Raw genomic sequence first — 20,719 nt, 5'->3', positions numbered from 1 at the left:
CCATTTGTTCACAGAAAGCATCATGCTGTCTTCTAGCCTATGATGCATTTGACCATTCAGCATTCTTGGATTTCTTTTGGAAATTCCTTCTCAAAAATGCTTGAAAATGTATCTAATCTTTTATGTTACATTGCCATTGCTAGAGGAGCTAAGATAAAAGCTAAGAAATGCAGAAGTGGGCTGGAGGTAACGAGACTCTTTCATTGGTTTGTAGCCCAGATACTGATGGTGTGATGGCAGAGGCTTTGCTCACATTCTGGTTCTCCGCTACGGACTCTAGAGAAGCACTGCGGGAAAGAGTTGGGAAGATCTTACGGAGGGGCCTGAAAAGATACACAGGGCCTCTGAGGATAAACGTCCGATCTTCCTCCATCTCAAGTAAGGATGTCACATTTCTTTTAAAAGTAATTCTTTCCATTTTCTGATTGATGGGACTTGGTTTTTTTCCGTTTTGTTGATAGCTTTTGATGTTACTGTGTCTGAATGGTGGTCTTTCATGCTCCTTAAGTTAGACCAAAATCAGTGGAAAACCTCTCTAAATCTTAAAAAAAATCTTAAACACGGATAACTGGGAGCAGTTACTTTGTGGTTTCTTAGTACAGCCTCAGCCTTCCACCAAACTGCTGCATCAACTTTATGTCACTGTCATGGAGCCTGAAAGTGCAGGAAGTATATATGGATGACAAGGGGAAAGAACCAATGCACTGAAAAAATAATATTTGGTGTGAGGATCAAAAGCCTTGCAACTTCCCCAGGGGAAAGGGAAAGAAAGGCATAATGTTCTTATCTACATGACTTCTCAGGTAGGGATTTCCCTTTTCACAAAGCAGACATAAATCTGCAGGATATGACCATTAACTGCACTACCTTCTACACTTTGGTTCCGCTACAGAATTTTTGTGCAGGCTTAGAATTTTGTCTCTGTCTTGGCTTCAGTTATATATAGTCAGCAATTTTTCTGTGTGTCAAACGTTTCAAGGATGAGTTCCTGGCTGACAGCTAGGGACAGATACTTGCTCCATTTGTTTTTGCAGAACTGCTTGCTCCTAAGTGCAGGCGTGAGAGTACAGTAATAGGGTGAGTGCTTGCTGCTTGCTGTTCCACATTAGGCTACTTGAACCAGCAGAAATCTGCAGAGGTTAGACAGCTGTATTTAGGGAACAGGAAACCTCAGCCAGATTCCATACTGGATGGATCCAGACTTCCTCCCACACAGAAATGAGCAGGAGCAACTTCTTGTTCCTCCTCTTGGTTCTTGAACTGGGCACATATTTGCATTATGGTAATGCAATGAAACTCAAATATGAGCTGTCACACTCTCATTGTTTCTTGATGGGCCAACCAGCCTTCCCCTTTGGAATGGCTCAGGATGACAGGTGACATCCCTCTGGGCAAGTAATCACCATTTCCCTGCAGTGTTGTTTATATGCCAGTAGTTCCTGTTCAACAAAGTGTACATGTAAATTCTCCCAGATAAAAATACTGTGTGGGTATCAGAGAGATTCTAAGAGATTTGTTTTTGTTTACACAGTTGGGTGGTGAGTTGGTGAATTTTGAATCTTCACTTTAATTTGATGCTTTACATAAAGGATAAAATTGGAAAGAGTACACAAATTATTGTTAAAAAAGGACTGTGACCTAATCAAGTCAAGCTGCTTTTATTCAGTCTGGAAAATGTGGGAAACGAATCAAAATTGTTTTAGTTGACCTTGAACTGCACCAGGAATGTTACAGTAATGCACTAATAGCTAATTAAAAAATTGGCTAATGCAATTGAATTGCAATGTTTTCATTAAATAGTCCCACTAAGAGATGGCATCTGTATTACTTTATCCAAGTTGTGTGACAAACTTTGTGCTGCTTTTCTTGGCTCTCCCAGCCTAACCATAAAACACTGACTGCACAGGTCAGCTACTCATTACAGGACTAGCATTGTGCAAGGGCTATGAGTGACACAAAGGAACATAAACAATACCTTGGCATTTCTAAGAGACAACAATAAAAGGCTGTCCAAAAAATTTTTTTGATCTTTTTTGCTAATAGGATTTCAGCAGTGGTATGAAGCTTAGGCCAGATCCTGAACAGTGTTGCCATTTCAGGTGGACTCAGGAGAAGAGTATAGAATGGAGAGCTCCTATGCTTTTAGAGGAGGTGCTGGTCTCAATTTATAAAACTCATTCCTCACACCAGGGAGAAGTGACAATTTTCAACAGATCCTAGAGGTCCAGAGAAGAATCTAGGTTTTGCCTTTTCTACTTTTCTCTCCCCACAAGTGGAAATACTTGTCCACTATTAGTATTTAAACCATAAAACCTAAGAAGCCCTAGATATTTTCCATGCTCTGCAGGCAGCTTTCTAAATATTGCTTCACTGTACCTTTTTGCCAGCTGGAATCCTTATTTATCCTAAGGCATTTTCAGAATTACATTTTCATAATGGCTTGTAAAAAATCATTAACCTGTTCTTTGTCACCACCTTATCAAAATATTCTAATTTAGGGGCCATGATATAGCTAATTTTAGCTAAGCATAGCTCACTAGTTGAACAAATCCAGGTCAGGCACTTATTTATATCACATACTAGGGGGAGTCTGATAAAGGGAACCTCCTTAAGTCTTCCTCCCCTGAAATAATCACCTTGTTGTTCAACACCATGTCTCAACCTGCACTTCACTCACAAGTATTTGCCTTGAGAATCAGTTCCAACAAACTCTTCCAAACTGGGTGCCACACTTGGGACATTCAAGCTGCAGTTCAGGGCAGCACTACAACATTAAGATGCCAGACCAGGGGTAGAACTTGCTTTACCTCTGCATTCCTGAGGATTGGGAATAAAGAGGGGATAAAGTCTACGCTGACAATATATTCTTAGTTTTTTTCTTTTTTTTTTCTAAAATAGAGAGAAGCTTGATCATACATACGTGAGAAAATAGAAAATGTGCAGAACTTCAAGGAAAACAGCATAATACTGTCTCTGGTTTTTCTGTCACTAAACTGTAGATGTTCTTTACATAGGACTGCAAAAATACATTTTTGTCAGAGTACCTTCAAATGTATTATTACGAAAGTTCCTGCTTTCTTATTTAGCTAGACATCAGAGTCCCCTGGTCAAGGATGGGTTACATCCACACATTCTCTCTGATTTTGATAGAAAATAAGAACTGATAGAATTCTTTGCACTGGTGTACAAACCCCACTAGAAGCCAAATTTTCAGTGAAGAACTAAGCAAACCTTCCCTGAAGAGCAGTGCAAGGGCAATCAAAGTGAGATATCAAAATGTCAGATGGCTTGGAAACACCCATGTTAGGACTTGCTTTTCCACTGGCACTGAAAGAAGATGTTGCAGTTTGGCTTCTATATAGTTCTGGCAACAAAGAGTTCTACAAGGCTGATTTATTTTCCTGAGGGTTTCTTAGTTAGAAGTAGAGTCACCTGACAGTCTGGATCCGTATTAAGTAAAGTGTAGAGCAGCTTGCCAGACTATTTCCCTTTGTCAGGTAGGTTGGAGGTATCCCAAAATGTATTTTTGGGAATGTACTTCTGATGTCAGAAAGAAGCTGATTGCAAGATCACTGGCACTGTTCAAAGTGAGTAGGAAGGATTCCCATCTGTTGCACAGCCAAAGGTTTTGACCATGAATAATGAGTCATGAATTGGTTTTGATCAACAAACCAACTGTTATTGTTTCTGTTCATCTGGAATCTGGGGCTTGCTAAAGCTCCTAACAACTACAAAGTACAGAACCTGGCAGACAGATTCTTAATTCTTTATCGAGTCTTCTGTGGGAGTTATGCAGATGAGTGTCTGACAGGGTTGATGAGGAATGTTCCGTGTCAAATAATGTATGGAGCAGTCTGGATAGTTGCCCTTTATCAGCCACAACAGCATCTCTGGGGAGTGGAACTGAACATGCATCTGTACATTGGGAAACAGTAGAGATCTGATATTCCTCCACTTTGAGGTCACTAGTTTGGCACAAGGTGGTACATTTCAGTAAGAGTCTAGAGAGAATGATTGAAATGGGAGGGACTGAAATGTATTTTAAAATTAATATTTTGCAAGGACGTGCTTGTGATAAAGGCATTAAGCAAAAAGTCATCTTGACCTCTCTTCTCATGACCCAGATACATTAATTTAATTGATTTTCTCACTCAAATCTTGGTTTTACCCTGCCTTGTCTGCAGAGGTTGAGAGCAATTTGGGCTGCCTTTACTGTAGTAAGACATTGATTGCAGCTCAAGCATGAGTGTAGGTCTGGAAGAAAAGTAATGCTAAAAATCATATCTATTTTGATGCCTGCTACAGAACTAGTACATAGCAGATCCCTCCTCAGGCTGCAGGACAACCAGATGGAGCTGTGAGGTATGGACCCATGTCTGCCTCATGGACAGGATCAAGATGCTGATGGGGGACAGTGGAGGGAGTGACAGATGTGAGGACAGGGGCAGTGAACACCAGCAGGGAGGGAACAGCTGCGTGACAGGGACAATTAGAGGCACAAAGCAGTTGTTGTGGCTCTATCAGGTTACTCTACTCTGTTGAAGGAATGAGGATTGCATCACCTGTATCTAAGCCATGTTTTGCTACTTCTACAAGGGTGCATAAATCTGGAGAGGTAATTCCTGTTGTGAGCAGTGAGAATATTGCAAGGTTAGTTGAGACATTTTAGGATGTATGAACTATGTAACCACACAACAGCATGCCTTTCCTGCTAAACCCAAAGCTCATGTTTTGCCATCTTTCAGGAAACTCCTGCAGTTCCTTTAAGGTACATTTTTTGGAACACACTGAATCTGCTGTTCAGCGCTGTCATTCCCATCTCCCCCAGTACTTCAGACCTTTGTGGTCTTCACTGTAATTAAAGAGCATTCGAGTAGAGCTATGATCCCCACTTCTGTCTGCACTGCAGGACGTGCACTCTGTGACATTGCTCTCAGCTGCCCAGTTTGGTGACCTACTAAAACTTGCCAGTGATCCTCTTTTTGTCTGCATGAACAACTGTTACCCTGCATAACTCTGGGTGAGGCCTCTGTTCCTGATGTAGCTGAGAATTTTTTAATTCTCACTCCTTTCAAGAAAGTTGTTATTATAATGTGATGAAGGACAGTGAGAAAGATGCTGTCTCTGCTCCCTGGTGCATTTCCCAAACTTGTGCTTCAAATGCATTTCCAAGAATGTGTTATAAGTATTGAAGCACATACTCTTTCATTTCCTCCATTTATATCCCTTTTAAGATAATCTCCACCTTACCTTCTCTGTGTGAAAAAACATCTTAGACCAGCAAGATGCAGGAACTTGATATAGTAGAGGATGGAACATGCAGTTTGCTTTTGAGACTAGAAGTTATGTTTTCACATCTAGAAAATCTGCAAGTGTAGAAACCTATAAAGCAATCAATTTTCTTTTATGAATCAGCACCTGTGAAAAATTATGTAATTGGGTAAAACTGCATCAGGTTTTTAAAGCATGTATCATCTTTAATTTTGCAGCCATCTCTGGCCCTTTCTATGTTGAAAATGCATAATATCCCCTAATAATTCATTTGGTTGCTTTGCTTGCACTATGTCAATTTAATGTCTGATACTCTTACATCATAGAGTTCTGTCTGATCTTTTCCTTTTAACATAAACACTGACCTCTGTGGATAAAATGAAATGAGGAGTGGGCACACGACTGATTCCTCTGATGCAGTGACACTGACAGTATTTAGAGATGTAGCAAAGTGAGCACATTTTTTCATAGGAACCTCTGAACCCCTCACAGATAAGATGTCCCATTCACTCTGCAGTTAGCTATAAGCATTTCCTTCCAAGCTTGCTCAGACACATATGTTGAGGAGTAAAAGAGTTCTTTACTGATTATTTATTAGCCTTAAATAAGTTAATCAGAAATGAAGAATTTAGGTGTGTTTTAGAGTTATTTTGTTTAATAAATATAAAAAATAACTATATTAACAAAATTGCTTATCCAGTTGAAGAACAGAGCCCTCTTCTAAGAGATGGAATCCCTAAGCTGCATTTCAATAGATTGCTGCCATTTTAATTTAAACATACATTTTATCATTAAAGTTAAGCAAGCTTGAATTCATTATCAAGCTCCATTTTACAGGTATTCAATGCAGGTTCAAGTCAAACTTGTTTACAGTAGAAGCTTGAACACTGTTTTCCTAAATGTGGCACAAAGAACTACTTTTGCAGCCATGTGTGGTTGGGACAAGATATAACACTTTAATTGTTACTAATTGATGCTTTTTCTTGGTAGTGCAAACAACCAGGGCAACTAGTAAATGAGCAGGGCAGCGAAATTTTCTCTCGTGCCTTACAAGTGACTGCTCCAAGGCAGGGCTTGCAACATATAGGCTGGCACAATATGAACATCTGTGCTCTTCAACAGGCCAAAATGGGAAGCTGGTAACAAATGAAGGCAAGCCCCTAGCAAGGCAAACCAGTAAGGAACTTTATTTTCAGTGGCGTCATGTAACCCAGAGTGCTCCCTGCTTTTGATCTACTGTGAGCTCAGCTTATCTGAAAATAGGGTCAGTTACTTCAGTTTTCCAAACACATGCATGTGCTCTGTGTTTGGGACCCTACCCTAATGAATACAGCACCGAATTTTCTAACAGTAATTAAAACAGGGTATCACTGGCCTTTTTCCTTCAGCAGTGGATGGGTAGGAGAGTATAGCAGTTGCATAGTAGTGATATATTATAAGACATGCTGACATTCAGAGCTGTACAAACTGGCAGTGTGTGCGTGGAAGGCTTGTCTCTCCAATCACACAGAAGTTGATCCAACTGGAAGCAATGGGTAAAATTTTGCCCATGTGAGGTTTGTATTTTTTTCTAGGTGCCTGGTAAAAAGGCAAACAGAGATAGATGCAGGTGCCTTGCAGAGCACCTGTGACTCACAGCAAAACTCGATGCAGTGGGAACATGCCAATTGAATTGCTTCCGGCACTGCACTTGAACAAGCTGGTTGCTCCTTTTGTCTTCTCAATGAGCTTTGCAACATAATGTAAGTGATAATAATTGGCTGCAGGCTTTATAATTATGAATTATGAGGTAAATGTCTCTCCACCCAGAGAAAAGCTAAAAAACATTGTTGTCAGTATTGCACTTAAAGGCAAAAGGTCCTCTTTCATTGTGAATTACATTTGTTGGTTTCTTATCAGTTTATAAAGTAGTGGTGTGACTCAAATGATTAACTAGTTCTGAAGATTGTATGAATTTCTAGGAAGACACTGGCTCATCATAGTTGAAAGAAACAAGAAGGGCCATATTTTTCCAAGCACTTCTAGCCAATATAAATGTACAGGGGAAGTGGTCAAAGCCTTAGTACAATTTAGCAAACAGTAATGTTTACACCACAGCTGAATCCCTCTGCTGACCTAGCTTTTGCTCTGTGGTGTTATTCCATTTTGATGTAAGGGTTCTAGGAGACAACCATATAATCCAGGGAAATTCACAGAATACAACTAGCGTTACTGAAATGCAAAAGTAGTGTATTTTTAATGTTTTCTTCCTTTTTTCATATGAATTGAGAAAATACAAATGTGCATTTTTATTTGAAAGAGGACCTTGGAAGTTGTGTCCTGCCCAGCAGTGAAATGTAATTATCTTCATCATGTGAACAGTTCCTGTTCATAGTGAATAAGACTTCAGTTCCTTCTACAGTGAATACACTGTGCTGCTATATAAATGTCCAAATTTAACTTATCTCCCATCCTTATAAAATACAGCAGTGGTTGCACACACACACGTCAGCCCTAGCACTGCCTTTGGTCTGTAACATTCCCTACAGACAAGCTGTACATGCGCTGGAGTTCTGCTTGTTTCCTTTTTTCTATCACAATCTGCTCACTGTCACATTAAGAAATGAGTGAGCACACATCTGGTACTGGTGGATTGCAAACAGACAATTCACCCAGCATACCTGAGGGAGTGTCAAGCCTGCATGCAAAACACATGAGATACAAACCCAATAGGTGACAAGTGTGAGCCAGAGCCCTTTGCATTCAAAAGGGACTCCTCCTGACTTGGTGTGGGTTTGGCTCAAAACTAGCATATTATTCTGTGTAGCAGTAAAGAGAAAGGAAGGAATTGGATAAGGATAGGGATTTGCTGAGAAAGCCTATCCAGACACAACATATGAAGTTGTTGACACCAGTATAGAATCACTATATGAATAAAAAACTACATTGAAATTATGATTTTTTAAAAATTAGTAATATTTTAAAAATGGTTTTGAATGCTGGAAACTACAGTGGTAGCTCTAGTGAAAAACAGCATTCTGGAAGAAAAGGGATATATTTAAACCCTGAGCCAATGCTTGCTGTTGTCAGCATGGGCATGCCATATTTTCAGTGAACATACAATATGGGTGTTAAAGGAGGGAACGTATTGCTAGCACCTGCTGGGCCATGCAATAAATTGCTATGAACTATCTACTTTAGTATTATTAGTGTACCAATAAGATAGGAGAAAGGAGAGTGAGCCACTGCTACTGTAAGCTTCCATTGCTACAGTGAAGTGAGTGCCTTCTGATCTTGAAGAGGGCATAGAGTACCAGATCTTCTCTGGCCCTCTCTTGGATGTAATATGTGAACTGTTGATTTTTTTTTTTTTTTGCAAAAAAGAGGAACTTCAAAAATTTCCACCATAACAATTTCTCCCCAACAAAATTGTAGATCTTGAGTAATACAAGATTTGTTTTGTCCATACTCCCCACCAGAAACACTGAGGGCCAGCAGGATGGGCTGGATGAATGCCTGGTCCTCAGACAACACTGCAGAGGAGGCCAGCAGCCAGCACATGAACATGAACACATATGAGCTACCCTGGTTTCTCCAGCAGCTCCCACAGCCATGCCTCCTGTGTGCCCTGTGCTCAAACAACTGTCAGAGGGATTACCATGAGGATGGGGAACCTTGTCTGTGCGGGGCTGGCCTTACCCCTATTGTCTGTTTCTTTGTTTCAGATGTGGAGCCAGTGAGAGCAGAAGCCATCTTCAATGACAGTAAGTGAGGCTTTTTTTTAAACATCAGAAATCTCATCTCCAGCTTTTAAAATTAGCGTCAAGAGCCCCTGAGCACTTTTCCTGGCCCTTAAGAGCCTTTTCTCATCCTTCTGTCTAATGAATGTAACCTTGTACTCTCAGAAATTGGGACTTTGTAATTTTCTTTAGCACCCATTGAAAGGAGAGAGGTACCACAAGGAAATGTATAGAAGTTACATCAGCCTGTGATTATAATCAAAATGTTCTGGAATTTGGAATGGCTGACAGCAGAAAATTGTTCCTCGTGGAAATATATGGAAATGGGACTGGTCTTCTCAATGCATTGCTGTAGGGGTTAGATAGAGAGACCTTGTTTTAGAAATGTTTTTTAAGTTTTCAGAGAAAGAGGTCAGCTTGCTTGGAGATAACATAGTCATAAAAGCTATCTTTGCTTACAAGCTGTGTTTCTTTTAACTCTGAGAAGGTTTGATCAGGTGCTTAGCAATAAGCTGTCAAACAATTGAAGATTAAATTACATCACTTTTTGGGTCTGATGTAGGTGCTGGTGTTCTGGGACACTGATAGAATGGAGTTTATTCCCTGTGTTTTGAACATTGACTGCTCAGGTGGTTGATAGGATTGTCCAGTTTTAGGACCAGTTACTGAGGATTACAAAGAGCTTTCAGGAGGGAAAAATGTTTGTTCAGACAGTCTTATGAACTGTGGTATATTCTGAAGTTTGTCTTTTAGACAAAACTTTTGGACAGGTTTCACTGATTTTCTTCATTTTGGTTTTAAATATCAGACGAGGGCAGACTCTACACTGAGCTCATGAACTCCTCAGTGTGGTGTAACTTTTCTTTCTTTTTCTAAATTTATGAACATCTTTCAGTCTGCTGTGGTATTCTTGCCGCTTTTGACCATGAAGTACTGTTAACATAATGTTGTGCAGATCCTAGCAGGAAAGGGATGAGATAACACTCTCTGTGGCTCCAGTTTTCAACTTCTGAGGACTTCAAGGGTCCTGGGGCTGGCAGCTCCTCAGTGATGAATTACCAAGTTCTGTGTTGGCCCCCTCCCAGGTCACTGTCTGGGAGATGAGCCATGCAACAATGGTTTGGACTGTGTGGTCACTATGCAAATAATTCTCATCCCTGTTTCTTTTTCAATTAATTGGGATAGCCCTGTGTGTCAACTTTCCTAATGTCTAGCTGAAATTGGGACCTGGATGAAAACTAGTGGTCTTGGTCCAGGTAGAATGGATTTGATGCTGTTTGGATGGGAGAAGACGGCTGAAGTAGGTCTGTTCATTGAGGAAGTTTCTAAAGCTATACAGGAGCTTTGGCTGCTCCTGAATATCCTGAGTTTAATAGCTGAAACTATGGATATTTCAATTTCTCTCTGGGTTTGGATAAAAATGCTCGTTTTGTGTCATGGATGCATACCATGCTGGAGGTGTCCATATCTTTTGTCATCTCTAGTTGGAGCAGTGTGATGCTCTTTGTTTGAAGTGCCTCTCCAGGCCCACTTGCAGACTGCAGTGATCAGTTGCCTGTCTCCAGGTGACATCTTGCTGATGTAATTTGTGTGCATGCATGGTGAAACCCCACAACTTAGATCGTTCTTGTTCTAGGTTTTGCCTTTTTCATATTTTATCCTATGAGAAATTACCTGAGACATTAAAGTTGGCAATGCCTCTATTTGGGAATTGTCTTGGGTGCATGGTGAAGGTTTTGATTCCTGAGTCAGGCTGCTCACACAGCTAAGCCTGAATGCTTGACCATCATGGCTTTCCATGATAGTCAGTTGTGCATGGGTTGTGCATGAGGAACTCGGATTTGGGGGCACTGGTGGAAGGTATGTTTTCTTGTTGATGTCAATACATTTTTACAGAACATAGGTGGTATGGAATTTTTCATATGTTTTCCACAGCCATTCACAGGATTTCCTAAACAAAAGAATAGCTAATACTGTCTTTGTCCTTTCTGACAGTCTGTGGGTTACGGCAGAACAGATCAGTCAAGTCCATGGCAAAATCCTCATCGCTGCGGATTGTTGGCGGATTGTCCTCTGCAGAGACCGGGGACTGGCCGTGGCAGGCCAGTCTGCAGTACAACAACATCCATCGCTGTGGTGCGACGCTCATCAGCAACACATGGCTGGTGTCTGCAGCTCACTGCTTCAGAGAGTAAGTTCCCACCTCAGAATCTGCAGCAGAATGTGCCCCTTCTGTATCAAGTTGTGTGGTTTTGCAGATTTGCACCACACCCCTGACTCTTTCCCAGACAAATAATTTTGGAAGAGAAAAGTCAGAGTGAAGTAGGCCCATCAGCTGGATGTTTCAATGAGAAATCAAAGACTGGCCCTCAGGAGCAGAACTGGCAATTTTATGAGTGAAAATCAATAGTCACTTGGCTTACTGACTAAAAAAGTGCAGAAAAGGCAAGGTAAGTGAAATTGTGGAGTATTTGTTTCCTGTTATATTTTACATTTCTTAAACGAATGCTTTGTGTTACAATGGAGTTGCTGTCACTGCAGACTGCTACCAAGAGCTACCATCCCATGTTCCTGCCCCTCTGCTCACCCATGCACTCCCAGCATTTTTTGTGTAAAGCATGGCAATTGTGAAGCTGCAAGGTATTTTAAAATCAAACAGTCGGTGGAACAGATTATCAGTGTGCAAAAAGAGTGAGGGAAATGAAGAGTTTACAGCAGAAGAGCTTTTGGATTTGATGACACCCTATGGCCACACAATGGTTAGATGAGGGACAAGGAATAGGGGAGAAGTACAAGACTATGGCTGAGGAGGGAATGCAGGGAGTGCCCTCTTCTAGCAGCAGCCCACAGTTCTGTTATGGAAAGTGATGGATGCCACAACTGTCTAGTAGGGAGCTAGCTTGAAGGAGTTTTACAGTAAAGGCACTCTGCAAATTTAAAGTCCCAAACACATATTTACAGCAAAATACTTATATCACTTACCTTTTTCAGCATGACTCACCCTCAGAAGTGGACTGCTACTTTTGGAGCTCTTTTGAAGCCACCAAGCTTGAAGCGATCAGTCAAGACAATTATCATCCATGAGAAGTACCTGTACCCAGAGCACGACTATGACATTGCACTAGTGCAGCTCTCCAAACGAGTGGAGTTCACGAGCAGCATACACCGCGTCTGTCTGCCAGAGCCATCTCAGACCTTTCCCTACAATACTTACGCTGTCATCACAGGCTGGGGAGCTCTCACCAATGATGGTGAGTTCTGAGTCTGCCAGGTGATCTGCATGGGCCATAAACAGCAGCTCTGAGTGAACTGATACAACTTCTGTGGCCTCATGAGCTATTACAGCAAGCCTAGGTTTGTTTAGTTGTAGGCATCAGTTTCTTTTTCTAAAACGTGAGTGGATAAAGATAGAACTACAGTCCACTGGAGAAAAAAAAAAAGAATACTCTTCTGTTTCCCCAGCCTTTCCATTTCGTATTGTAAATTCTTAAGACAGGTAGTCCAGCCATGCACGTGTTTATATAGAACCTAAAAAACTATTCTGCCAGCACTAGTCAGAAGCTACAGATAACTGTGAGCTTTCAGGTAAATGCGAGTGAGCTGTGCATTACCCAAGCTTATACTCTCACCAGACCACACTAAGAGTACATTTAGCAATGGAATCAAGATGTCTTTTTTTGTATCATCTGCTCAAATTACTAGGTAATTTGTGTTCCATGGAACATGGAATTTGTGTTATGGAACATGTGTAAAATATATAGCTTTACACTTAAGGCACTGTGTACCATGTGATCATTACTTCAGTCTTAATGGTTCCTGAGTCTGTGATTCTATGTACTTTCTCCTTAAGGGCCTGACCTAGGCAGATCAACAAGCAAAACCCCCACATTAAACCAAGTCAAGCTGGTCCTCCATAAGAGGACATTAAACACTCCTCCTGTACATTAACTACTGCAAAGTAATTATGTTGATAAATACCCAAATTTTATTTTCTTTCAGGTCCAGCACCAAATGCTCTTCAGGAGGCAACAGTGAAACTTATTGACTCAGATACTTGCAACAGAAAAGAAGTGTATGATGGGGACATAACACCCAGGATGTTGTGTGCGGGATACTTGGAAGGAGGAGTAGATGCTTGTCAGGTAATTGTAGCTGAAAATTAGAAAGGAAAACTATTTTAATGCTGATTGCAGTATCTGGTTGACCACATCTTAATGGACAGTGTATTAGTCCTTCAAACAGGCTCCAGTCAAACAGGAATTTAGGTGTAAAGTGGAATAGCATTTAGTACACATCATTTAGCACTAAATGCTGTTATACTAATTATGAGCTAAAAATTAAATGTCTTAAGTAGCTAACATCAGACATCTGTAGAGATGAGAAGGAAGAGGGTTAAGAAGGTTAAATTACCAGAAAAAATGCACTGTTACTCACTGAAATTAAATTCTGGACTGGATCATATCATAACAAATCTGCTACAATGTGATCTTTAGTAACAGACTTTGCTCAGTGAAAGGAAAACTGTCTGAAGCAAAGATAACTATAAGGAAGGTAGGTGTAAAAGAATGGGAAGGAAATATGCATGCTGCAGGTTTGCAAACATTCCAAGGAAATGCTTATGTTCAAAGAAAAATATTTCCATAGTGTTAACTTTTAAAAACATAATTTCTATTTATGTTATTTTTAAAGATTTTGGTCTTAAAGTGCTGATTTAATACAGACTCTTCCCTTAATCCCAGTCCTACAGATTTTTGCCAAAAACAAATTCCCTGCAGAGTAAGCCAGGGAAGCTCATTCCTCTGTTCCTGGCTCAGCACAGAAAAGACCTAAGCCAAAGGGTGCAACTGCTGTTTAGTTCAGTAAATAATTTTGGTGAAAGTTGGGGAATTTGGTCTGTTGTGTGAGGATTGCCTCTCAGTCTGTAAGGTTTCCGGTTTAATTATTATTACCATGTCATACTATTAACAGTATCAAAACTGAGCCTTGGAAAGTGGATAATACCTTAAGGAGATGTCATCTGACTAGAAGACCAAGTTCTTGATGAAAGCTCAAAGCAAAAAGGAGTTCTAAGCTCATTTTTAAATGTTATTGCTCAAAGTGACTAAAACGGTTTATTTTAAGAATAGCGATTACTATTAAAACCTGTTAAAAAAAAGGTTCATGCTCTCTTAGATTGCTGCCTACACTGGTGTTTCCATACTTTGTACAAGGAAGAAGACAAGGCAGGTGGGAAACAGTGTATCACAAAACAGAACAGAAGCTTTTTGTTAGGTTTTTTTACCAAAACAGAGGTCAGGAGGTGCCTTGGCCAACAGGAAAATGCCACAGACTTCTGACTTGAGTTTCAGAAACAGTCTGGATTCTGCACAAATGGCTTCTCTTGAAATACTGCTTGTTAACTTCTCTTATAGGACAGACACTCCTGTCTATGGAGAGAATTGTATTTTCTCTTCTGATCAATTAAATATTTCTTCCCCCTCCTCTTTTTCTAGGGGGACTCTGGGGGACCACTGGTTACTCCAGACTCTAGACTGATGTGGTACCTCGTGGGAATAGTGAGCTGGGGAGATGAATGTGCCAAGCCAAATAAACCTGGAGTTTACACACGAGTGACTTATTTCCGTGACTGGATTACCACAAAAACAGGCATCTAATTCCAAAGTAAAAAATGGATTTAACTACATAGACTACATGTAACTCATATTTGTCTCTAATTCTGAAAGGTTATTTTTTTAGTAGATACATTCCTATGTAATTTCGGTTGAAGCAACCTTAGTCCACAGCAAGCGCTATCTTTGCTGTCAGAGACACTAACCCCTTCTGAACTCATGCTAAATGTATGAAATTGTCTGCCTCATCTTTGAGCTGTGAAACTTTCTCCCTTACCAGAAATTATGAACTGGCATCATTAAAATTATGTTTAAAAGCTAGCAATTTACCTGCTTTATAAATGCAAACATTTTCCAGTGGGAAAAAAAAAAGAAAAACCAAATTTTTCTTCAGTCGTGGGCAAGGTCTGCAGCTGAATCTTCCTCCTCCAATGAAGCAAATGCTGTCACAGCTGTGTTTCTGGCAATTCTTCTTAGAGACTATCATCTCTGGATGCTCACCTTGCTCTGTGGCCTTCGTAACTAAAAGTGCATCAGCAGGACTGAGGTCCTAGCTGAGGAAAAGTAGGATTTCTGTGATTGCAGGAGGTTAGAGGGGGAAAGAGAAAAGCTTGATGTTCTTATTGCAAAGTACATTTTAAACGGGAATGTTTTTGTGGATTCTGTGAAGTTCAAGTTGCTTGAAGTTGCTATTGTGGAAGTGCTTCATCACAACATTGTGCTGCTACCTCTGTACCTGTTGTCTTCGAGACCTACTCTGTTCAACACACAGTATGCTTAAGATGCAGAAACACAAGATCTACTCAAACTGGTTTTTTTTCTTTTAAAGTCTGTCCCCATGAACAATCTCGCTAGAAATAAATATGGCATTTAAATTTGTTCTAAAGGAAAAAAAAATATTTGCCACAAATGAACTGGGAACTACCTTTTTTGATCAAGAAACAGCACGCTTTTCCAAGGGCATGCCAGCCAGCAGAAACCATCTCACAGCAAAGCAAGTGATTACTGATACTTCACTGATGCATTCATCTCTGCCATGAATGAATATGATCCTGAATATGAATGCCTTATGAGGATGAAGAGTAATTTCATATTAAAGAACAATTCCAATAAGAACTTCAGAGTAAAGGCAGTCCTTACATATTGGTTAAGCACTTTTCCTACCCCTGCGCACAACCTCTCATGGATTGCTGGTGGAAGGGGGTCCTTTAGAGCCAAGGCCTTCAATGTGGGGATCCAAAATGTTACCTGTAGTCTTCAGGCCACTGGACTGCTTAGGCTCTGAATGCAGGGCTCACAAGGAGTCTGTACAAGACATAAGTGAAACTGCAAGTCCTACACCTGCACCTACTATAGCTAAATATTCTGCTGAAACATCCTGCCTCCCCCACTGCTCAGGACTGGATCTCTCCTCAGCCTTCCTACTGTGCAAGCTCTTCAATAATCAGCATCCCTGGGAATGAGATGCTTGCCATTTCTTGAAAACTCACACCCTGAATTACAAGTCTACATATGAATGCAAAAACCTATGTTTAAGACTCGGTGGTGTAGGAGGGGTTGTCTTGTTATTGGGCTACTTCCAGTCATTCTGTATATCTTTTGGATTTTGGTAAAAGACAAGTTGCCTTATCTCAGAAAGAAATCTACTGAAGATTTTAGATTAGTTTTAGTTTTGACATAGTAGTACCTTTTTTCTGATTTTCCATGTCATTGTAAAAAGAAAAGGATCATGGGAGTGTTAGGAGGATAGTTAGATGCAGCAAATCCATGTCCTTAATTTATTGATGAAGTTTGTAATTTATGCACTTTTGAGTTGCTGCTATTTTTCAATTAAGAATTTACTCAGGCAGGGTTCAGTTACAAAACAGAAACTTCATGGAGCTTTGAATTAGATAACCGGAACACATCGTTTTCTTCTAGTGCTAAAGTGCCCTTTTTTCAAAGGCATCCTTGGTGGGGGGTGGGGGGAAATTACACCTAGTTTTTTGTGTCTCTTATTGGTTTGAGGGTGAAAATCATGAGAAGTGTCCTTCACAATCAGCTGATGAATTGTGATTGAAAATAAACAGTAGTTCACTTTCATAGACAGCTAAAGCTTTGTTTTGCACTTAAATCTCTTTTTGCATAGCAAATGGAGGGGCAACAATAAGGAGGTGAGGCCCAGATCCAGCCCCTAGAAACTGGTTCCTACCTCACACAGCAAGTGACATGTAAATGCAATATCTTTAAAATGAGAAAGGCAGCCTTTATTTCAGATTTCTCATGAGTGGCTAAATAGCCAAGAGGTGTGTGGGAGAATGTCTACCTTACTCAGGGAGTCCTGAGCCAGCCAGATGCACTTTTCATAAACTTTTTAGCAAACTGTCTGGCCTGGGTTTGTCTTATATTCCATGTCAGTGTTTTATTTATGATGACTCTGTTTGTTTTCTGGTTAGAGTAAAACAATGAGGCTACTGTGTGATTAAAGAAAAGGTTTTAAAAAGCCTTTTATTATTGTTGATGTTAAGATTTAGCAAGGATTTAAACAAAATAAAGGCAACATGTTTCATAACATTAAATGTATTTAAAAACAACAGATCTTTTTCTGTCCTTTTTCTTTGCATAATAATAAGCTAAAGTTTGAATATGATGCAAAGTAGACTAATCTTCCTTATTTTATATAAACCTATTCTAAAACTACAGTTTGCTGTCCATTCCCTGTCCTAGGAATCGTTTTGTTATTAACGGTGGTTCAACTTTACGTGTGTTTCAGCGAAGACAAGGTAAGACATTTGCTTTTCTAAAATACTCAGAGGTGAATTTCAGTTAAGACAGCACTATGCAAATTTGAGAACAGATCTGAAGCTTCATTCAAGGATTCACCACCTTGCTTTTGCCCTTGAAAAAAACCCATGTGTGACGTTCCATCCCTGCAAACTGGCTACGGGGAGCTCTATGCTGCTAGCACCAATTCTCCTGAGATTTCCCAGGTAGATTTAAAGCATCAAGAAATGTGTTCCAAACCTCTGGTTATTCCAATTGAGTTGTCTGGGGCTTTCTCAATGCTAATTTTCAGCTTGGAGCTGAAGCAGGAAAGAAAGAAGAGGCTGATTGCACAAGGCCTAATCATGTGAGGAGGTCTGGTTGAATGACATCAATCTGTCATCGGGATTTCTTATGTAAGTAAATCTTGTAGAAAATCCCATTCTGTAGCTGCTATTCCTGTTAACAAATTAGATGAGCCGAGGGCCAAAAGTCATTATTTAACCCAATGAATGTTTATCTGGCAACTTGCAGCCTGTGCTGCAGATTTACAGGCATGGAAAAGCTGGCTCTTCCTTTGGAAATACATTCATACACATCTCAGTGTGAAATCAGCTTAGGTAATTGGTGCCCTCGTTTATCTGGAATTATCAACATTATTAACATGGTTTCTAGGAAGGTGTCACTTGCTAGAGCAGTTTTAAGTGGCAAGGTCCTTCAGCCCATCCTGCTGGGAAGCTGGAGTCCTTTTAAATATGCCATCAAAACACTCCTACACAACATGGGTTGCCAAAAAGAGGAGACAAAGCCTTGCCAGTCAGCACCTTGCTCCTGCAAGAGCTGAGGGCAAGCCACAGTCTATGGAAGGACGTTTGGAAACCTACTGAAAGATGTTGATGTAGATTTATGGTAACTTCTGGACTGGCCTATGTGCTAAACTGAACTGTGTTTGCCTTAGTATTTTAAAATAACACATTTTTAGGGAAAAAACTACAAGAGTTTTGTCTGCTAATTTGCTTATTAACTAAATCAATCAGGGAAACAAATATATGTCCCCAAATCTCCACTACGAAGTCCCCACTAAGAATGTGAAATTGCACCTGTAAACCAGGAAATGAAAGACTAAAAATACCCAAGCGGCTTGGATTTTCCCAGCAGATGGAAAGAAGATTTACAGCTACTTCAGCTTCAGCTCCATTTGAAAATACTGGCTCTAAAGAGATGTATTCAGTACCTGGATGCAGAATGAATCTACAGTGGTGCACATAAACTGAAGCTGCAGAGATTTGGGACGTGAATAGGCTCAAATTTGGAGGTGGTGATGTTCTCCTGGTCACAGCCGCATCCCACTTACTGCTTTAGCAAGTCTGTAAACTGACAGCTCTGCTTCCTACCTCAAAGCTATACCTGACTCTAGCGTGATGCAAATAAGGAGCTGGGATTTCCTTTAAAATTAATTTATTTCACCAAATTTACTAAGGTTTAATGTCATATGTAGTTTTTAAGAAGAAGAAGACTATGGGGGGGGGATCAAATTACTCCAGATGTTTCAAATTTTGCAGTCTTAGAAAGGTAAGGGAAAATGTGTATGTTTTTTGATTTGGTACCATCAGCCTAGAGAGTTCCTCAGTACACCTGCTAATTGATGCATTTGGGAACTTGTTTCTTTGGCTTCTGGGGTAAACAGAATCTTTTTATTGCATGTCTTTGTGGCATTTTATCTTAGAAGGTCCACATTCATGGTTTTGCCAACTGTTAGTGTTTACCTCCTTACTGTTAAAGGGTTACATGAGAATTAACTGGATGTTGCTGTTTCTCCACTTAGGCAAAAGGCTTGTCAGTATTTGCTGTGACTATGCAAAACCTATTTCATGTGAGATGACTGTATCAAAGTGGACTGGGTCTTGAAAAATGTAATGACCTGGGCACAAAGATAGTAGGTAGCAGATTCTTTTAGTTATTATTTTCATAACACTTTTGATTGGTAAGTACTTGAAAATAAGAATGGTTAGGTTAACCTTGAAAAAAAAAAGATTAATTTTTAAGGAAAGAACTTTTTAAGGAAAGAAATATAATGGTAAAAATCACCAACAAGACAAAAATTGATGCAAGTGACAAAACTGAAGCTAACTTTTTTTGGTGTCTTTCAACTCTTCTTCATTTCCTCCCTTCTCCCCTTTTGTCGCTGGGACTCCTGTTAATTCCGTTCATTAGATACATGCCCTGCTCTTTGAAATTACTATGTTGAAGTAATGAAAGTTATTCTTCCATGTCCTGATTTTCATGTATTATGTGAAAAAGCTACAAAGCAAATACTAGCTTTAGCATCAATTCCTTTACATAAGGGTCGCAGTCGACATCCAGAATGGCTTTCTCCGATTATCCCGTCTCGGTTTTCCATTCGACATTCCAGACTTCTAGTGGCCTCTAGTGGCTCTCCGAAATTTGCCCACATCTCCAATTATTTGTGGGTGAAAGCAGCGGTATAGCTGGCAAGAGCCTTCACCGTGATCCTGCCGAAGCACAGCCCACGTTTGAACGAGCACAGTGTTGTCCAGCTGCTCTTAATCTTTGTTAATTAAGTACAAAGGCTGTGTGTGCTCTTGGATTGAGGTGTAAATCTTGAGAGTTGCTAGAATTCTGTTAAAAGAAATGCCAAAATAACGTACTGGATGTTTTCGAAGAGCACAAAACTTGGGTCTTCTTGCCCTTACAAGTTCCCCTTAGTTGGTTGGCCTGTTTGGATTTTTTTTTAAGTTATAAATATTTTAAAATACAAGGTGACTATTCTATATTCACTGTATGTAAGGACACTTTTGAGTGCTTGAATCCCTCCCATTCTAGACAAGATGTGCTAATGGTATCAAGAATGATTTAAAGTTGTCTCATCTACTCCAGTGATTGGGATAACAAAAGGGAATGCAGGGTTCAAGCTGAAGAGAGACTAAGCTGGATGATGGGAAGGTGGGCTGAGCTAGTATCTTGATCAGGAGTCCGGGAAATGGGAGAGAAAATACTGATGGGAGGAGATTTTGGGTTTACTGGGGTGGTGTGGAGTTGGTGGTGGAGGCAGCACAGTGGCCTCTCTCCTGCTTGGCTTGCCTTCTCTTGCTTAATCACCACCAAAAGAAGAGGAAAGGTTTCCACAAGCCTATATAACACCCCGGCACGGTTTTGTTTGGTTTTGATAACTCTGCCAAATCTCCTCTGCGGCCTTGGCTACCTTCTTGTATTTCGCAGTTGGCTCCCTAGACCCTTTCGATGAAGTTCCGCCTGTTAGTGCGGTGACATCTGCTGGTGCTCTCCTGCCAGATACGCAGGCAGGTACCGCAGGAGCAGGGCCCGGGAGCGCCTTTCATCGCCTAAACTGGTCATGCT

At 40.4% G+C, this 20,719-nt stretch overlaps 1 protein-coding gene across 1 annotated transcript in view; it reads left to right on the top strand.

The window, feature by feature from the left end:
* Positions 1 to 14,644, top strand: part of LOC132072467 (transmembrane protease serine 11E-like) — a 39,564-nt gene extending 24,920 nt beyond the window's left edge. Inside the window, exons 5-10 of the mRNA XM_059470815.1 lie at positions 215 to 378; positions 8,976 to 9,014; positions 10,986 to 11,181; positions 11,982 to 12,241; positions 12,990 to 13,132; positions 14,483 to 14,644. Of these exons, the coding sequence (XP_059326798.1) occupies positions 215 to 378; positions 8,976 to 9,014; positions 10,986 to 11,181; positions 11,982 to 12,241; positions 12,990 to 13,132; positions 14,483 to 14,644 (964 nt within the window). The remainder of the gene's footprint in view (positions 1 to 214; positions 379 to 8,975; positions 9,015 to 10,985; positions 11,182 to 11,981; positions 12,242 to 12,989; positions 13,133 to 14,482) is intronic.
* Positions 14,645 to 20,719: the final 6,075 nt, after the last annotated feature.

The sequence above is a fragment of the Ammospiza nelsoni genome, chromosome 4 (assembly GCF_027579445.1).
Source record: "Ammospiza nelsoni isolate bAmmNel1 chromosome 4, bAmmNel1.pri, whole genome shotgun sequence".
Classification (NCBI taxonomy): Eukaryota; Metazoa; Chordata; class Aves; order Passeriformes; family Passerellidae; genus Ammospiza; species Ammospiza nelsoni.
Note: the sequence above shows the minus strand (reverse complement) of the source record. Positions and strands in the feature narration are given on the sequence as shown.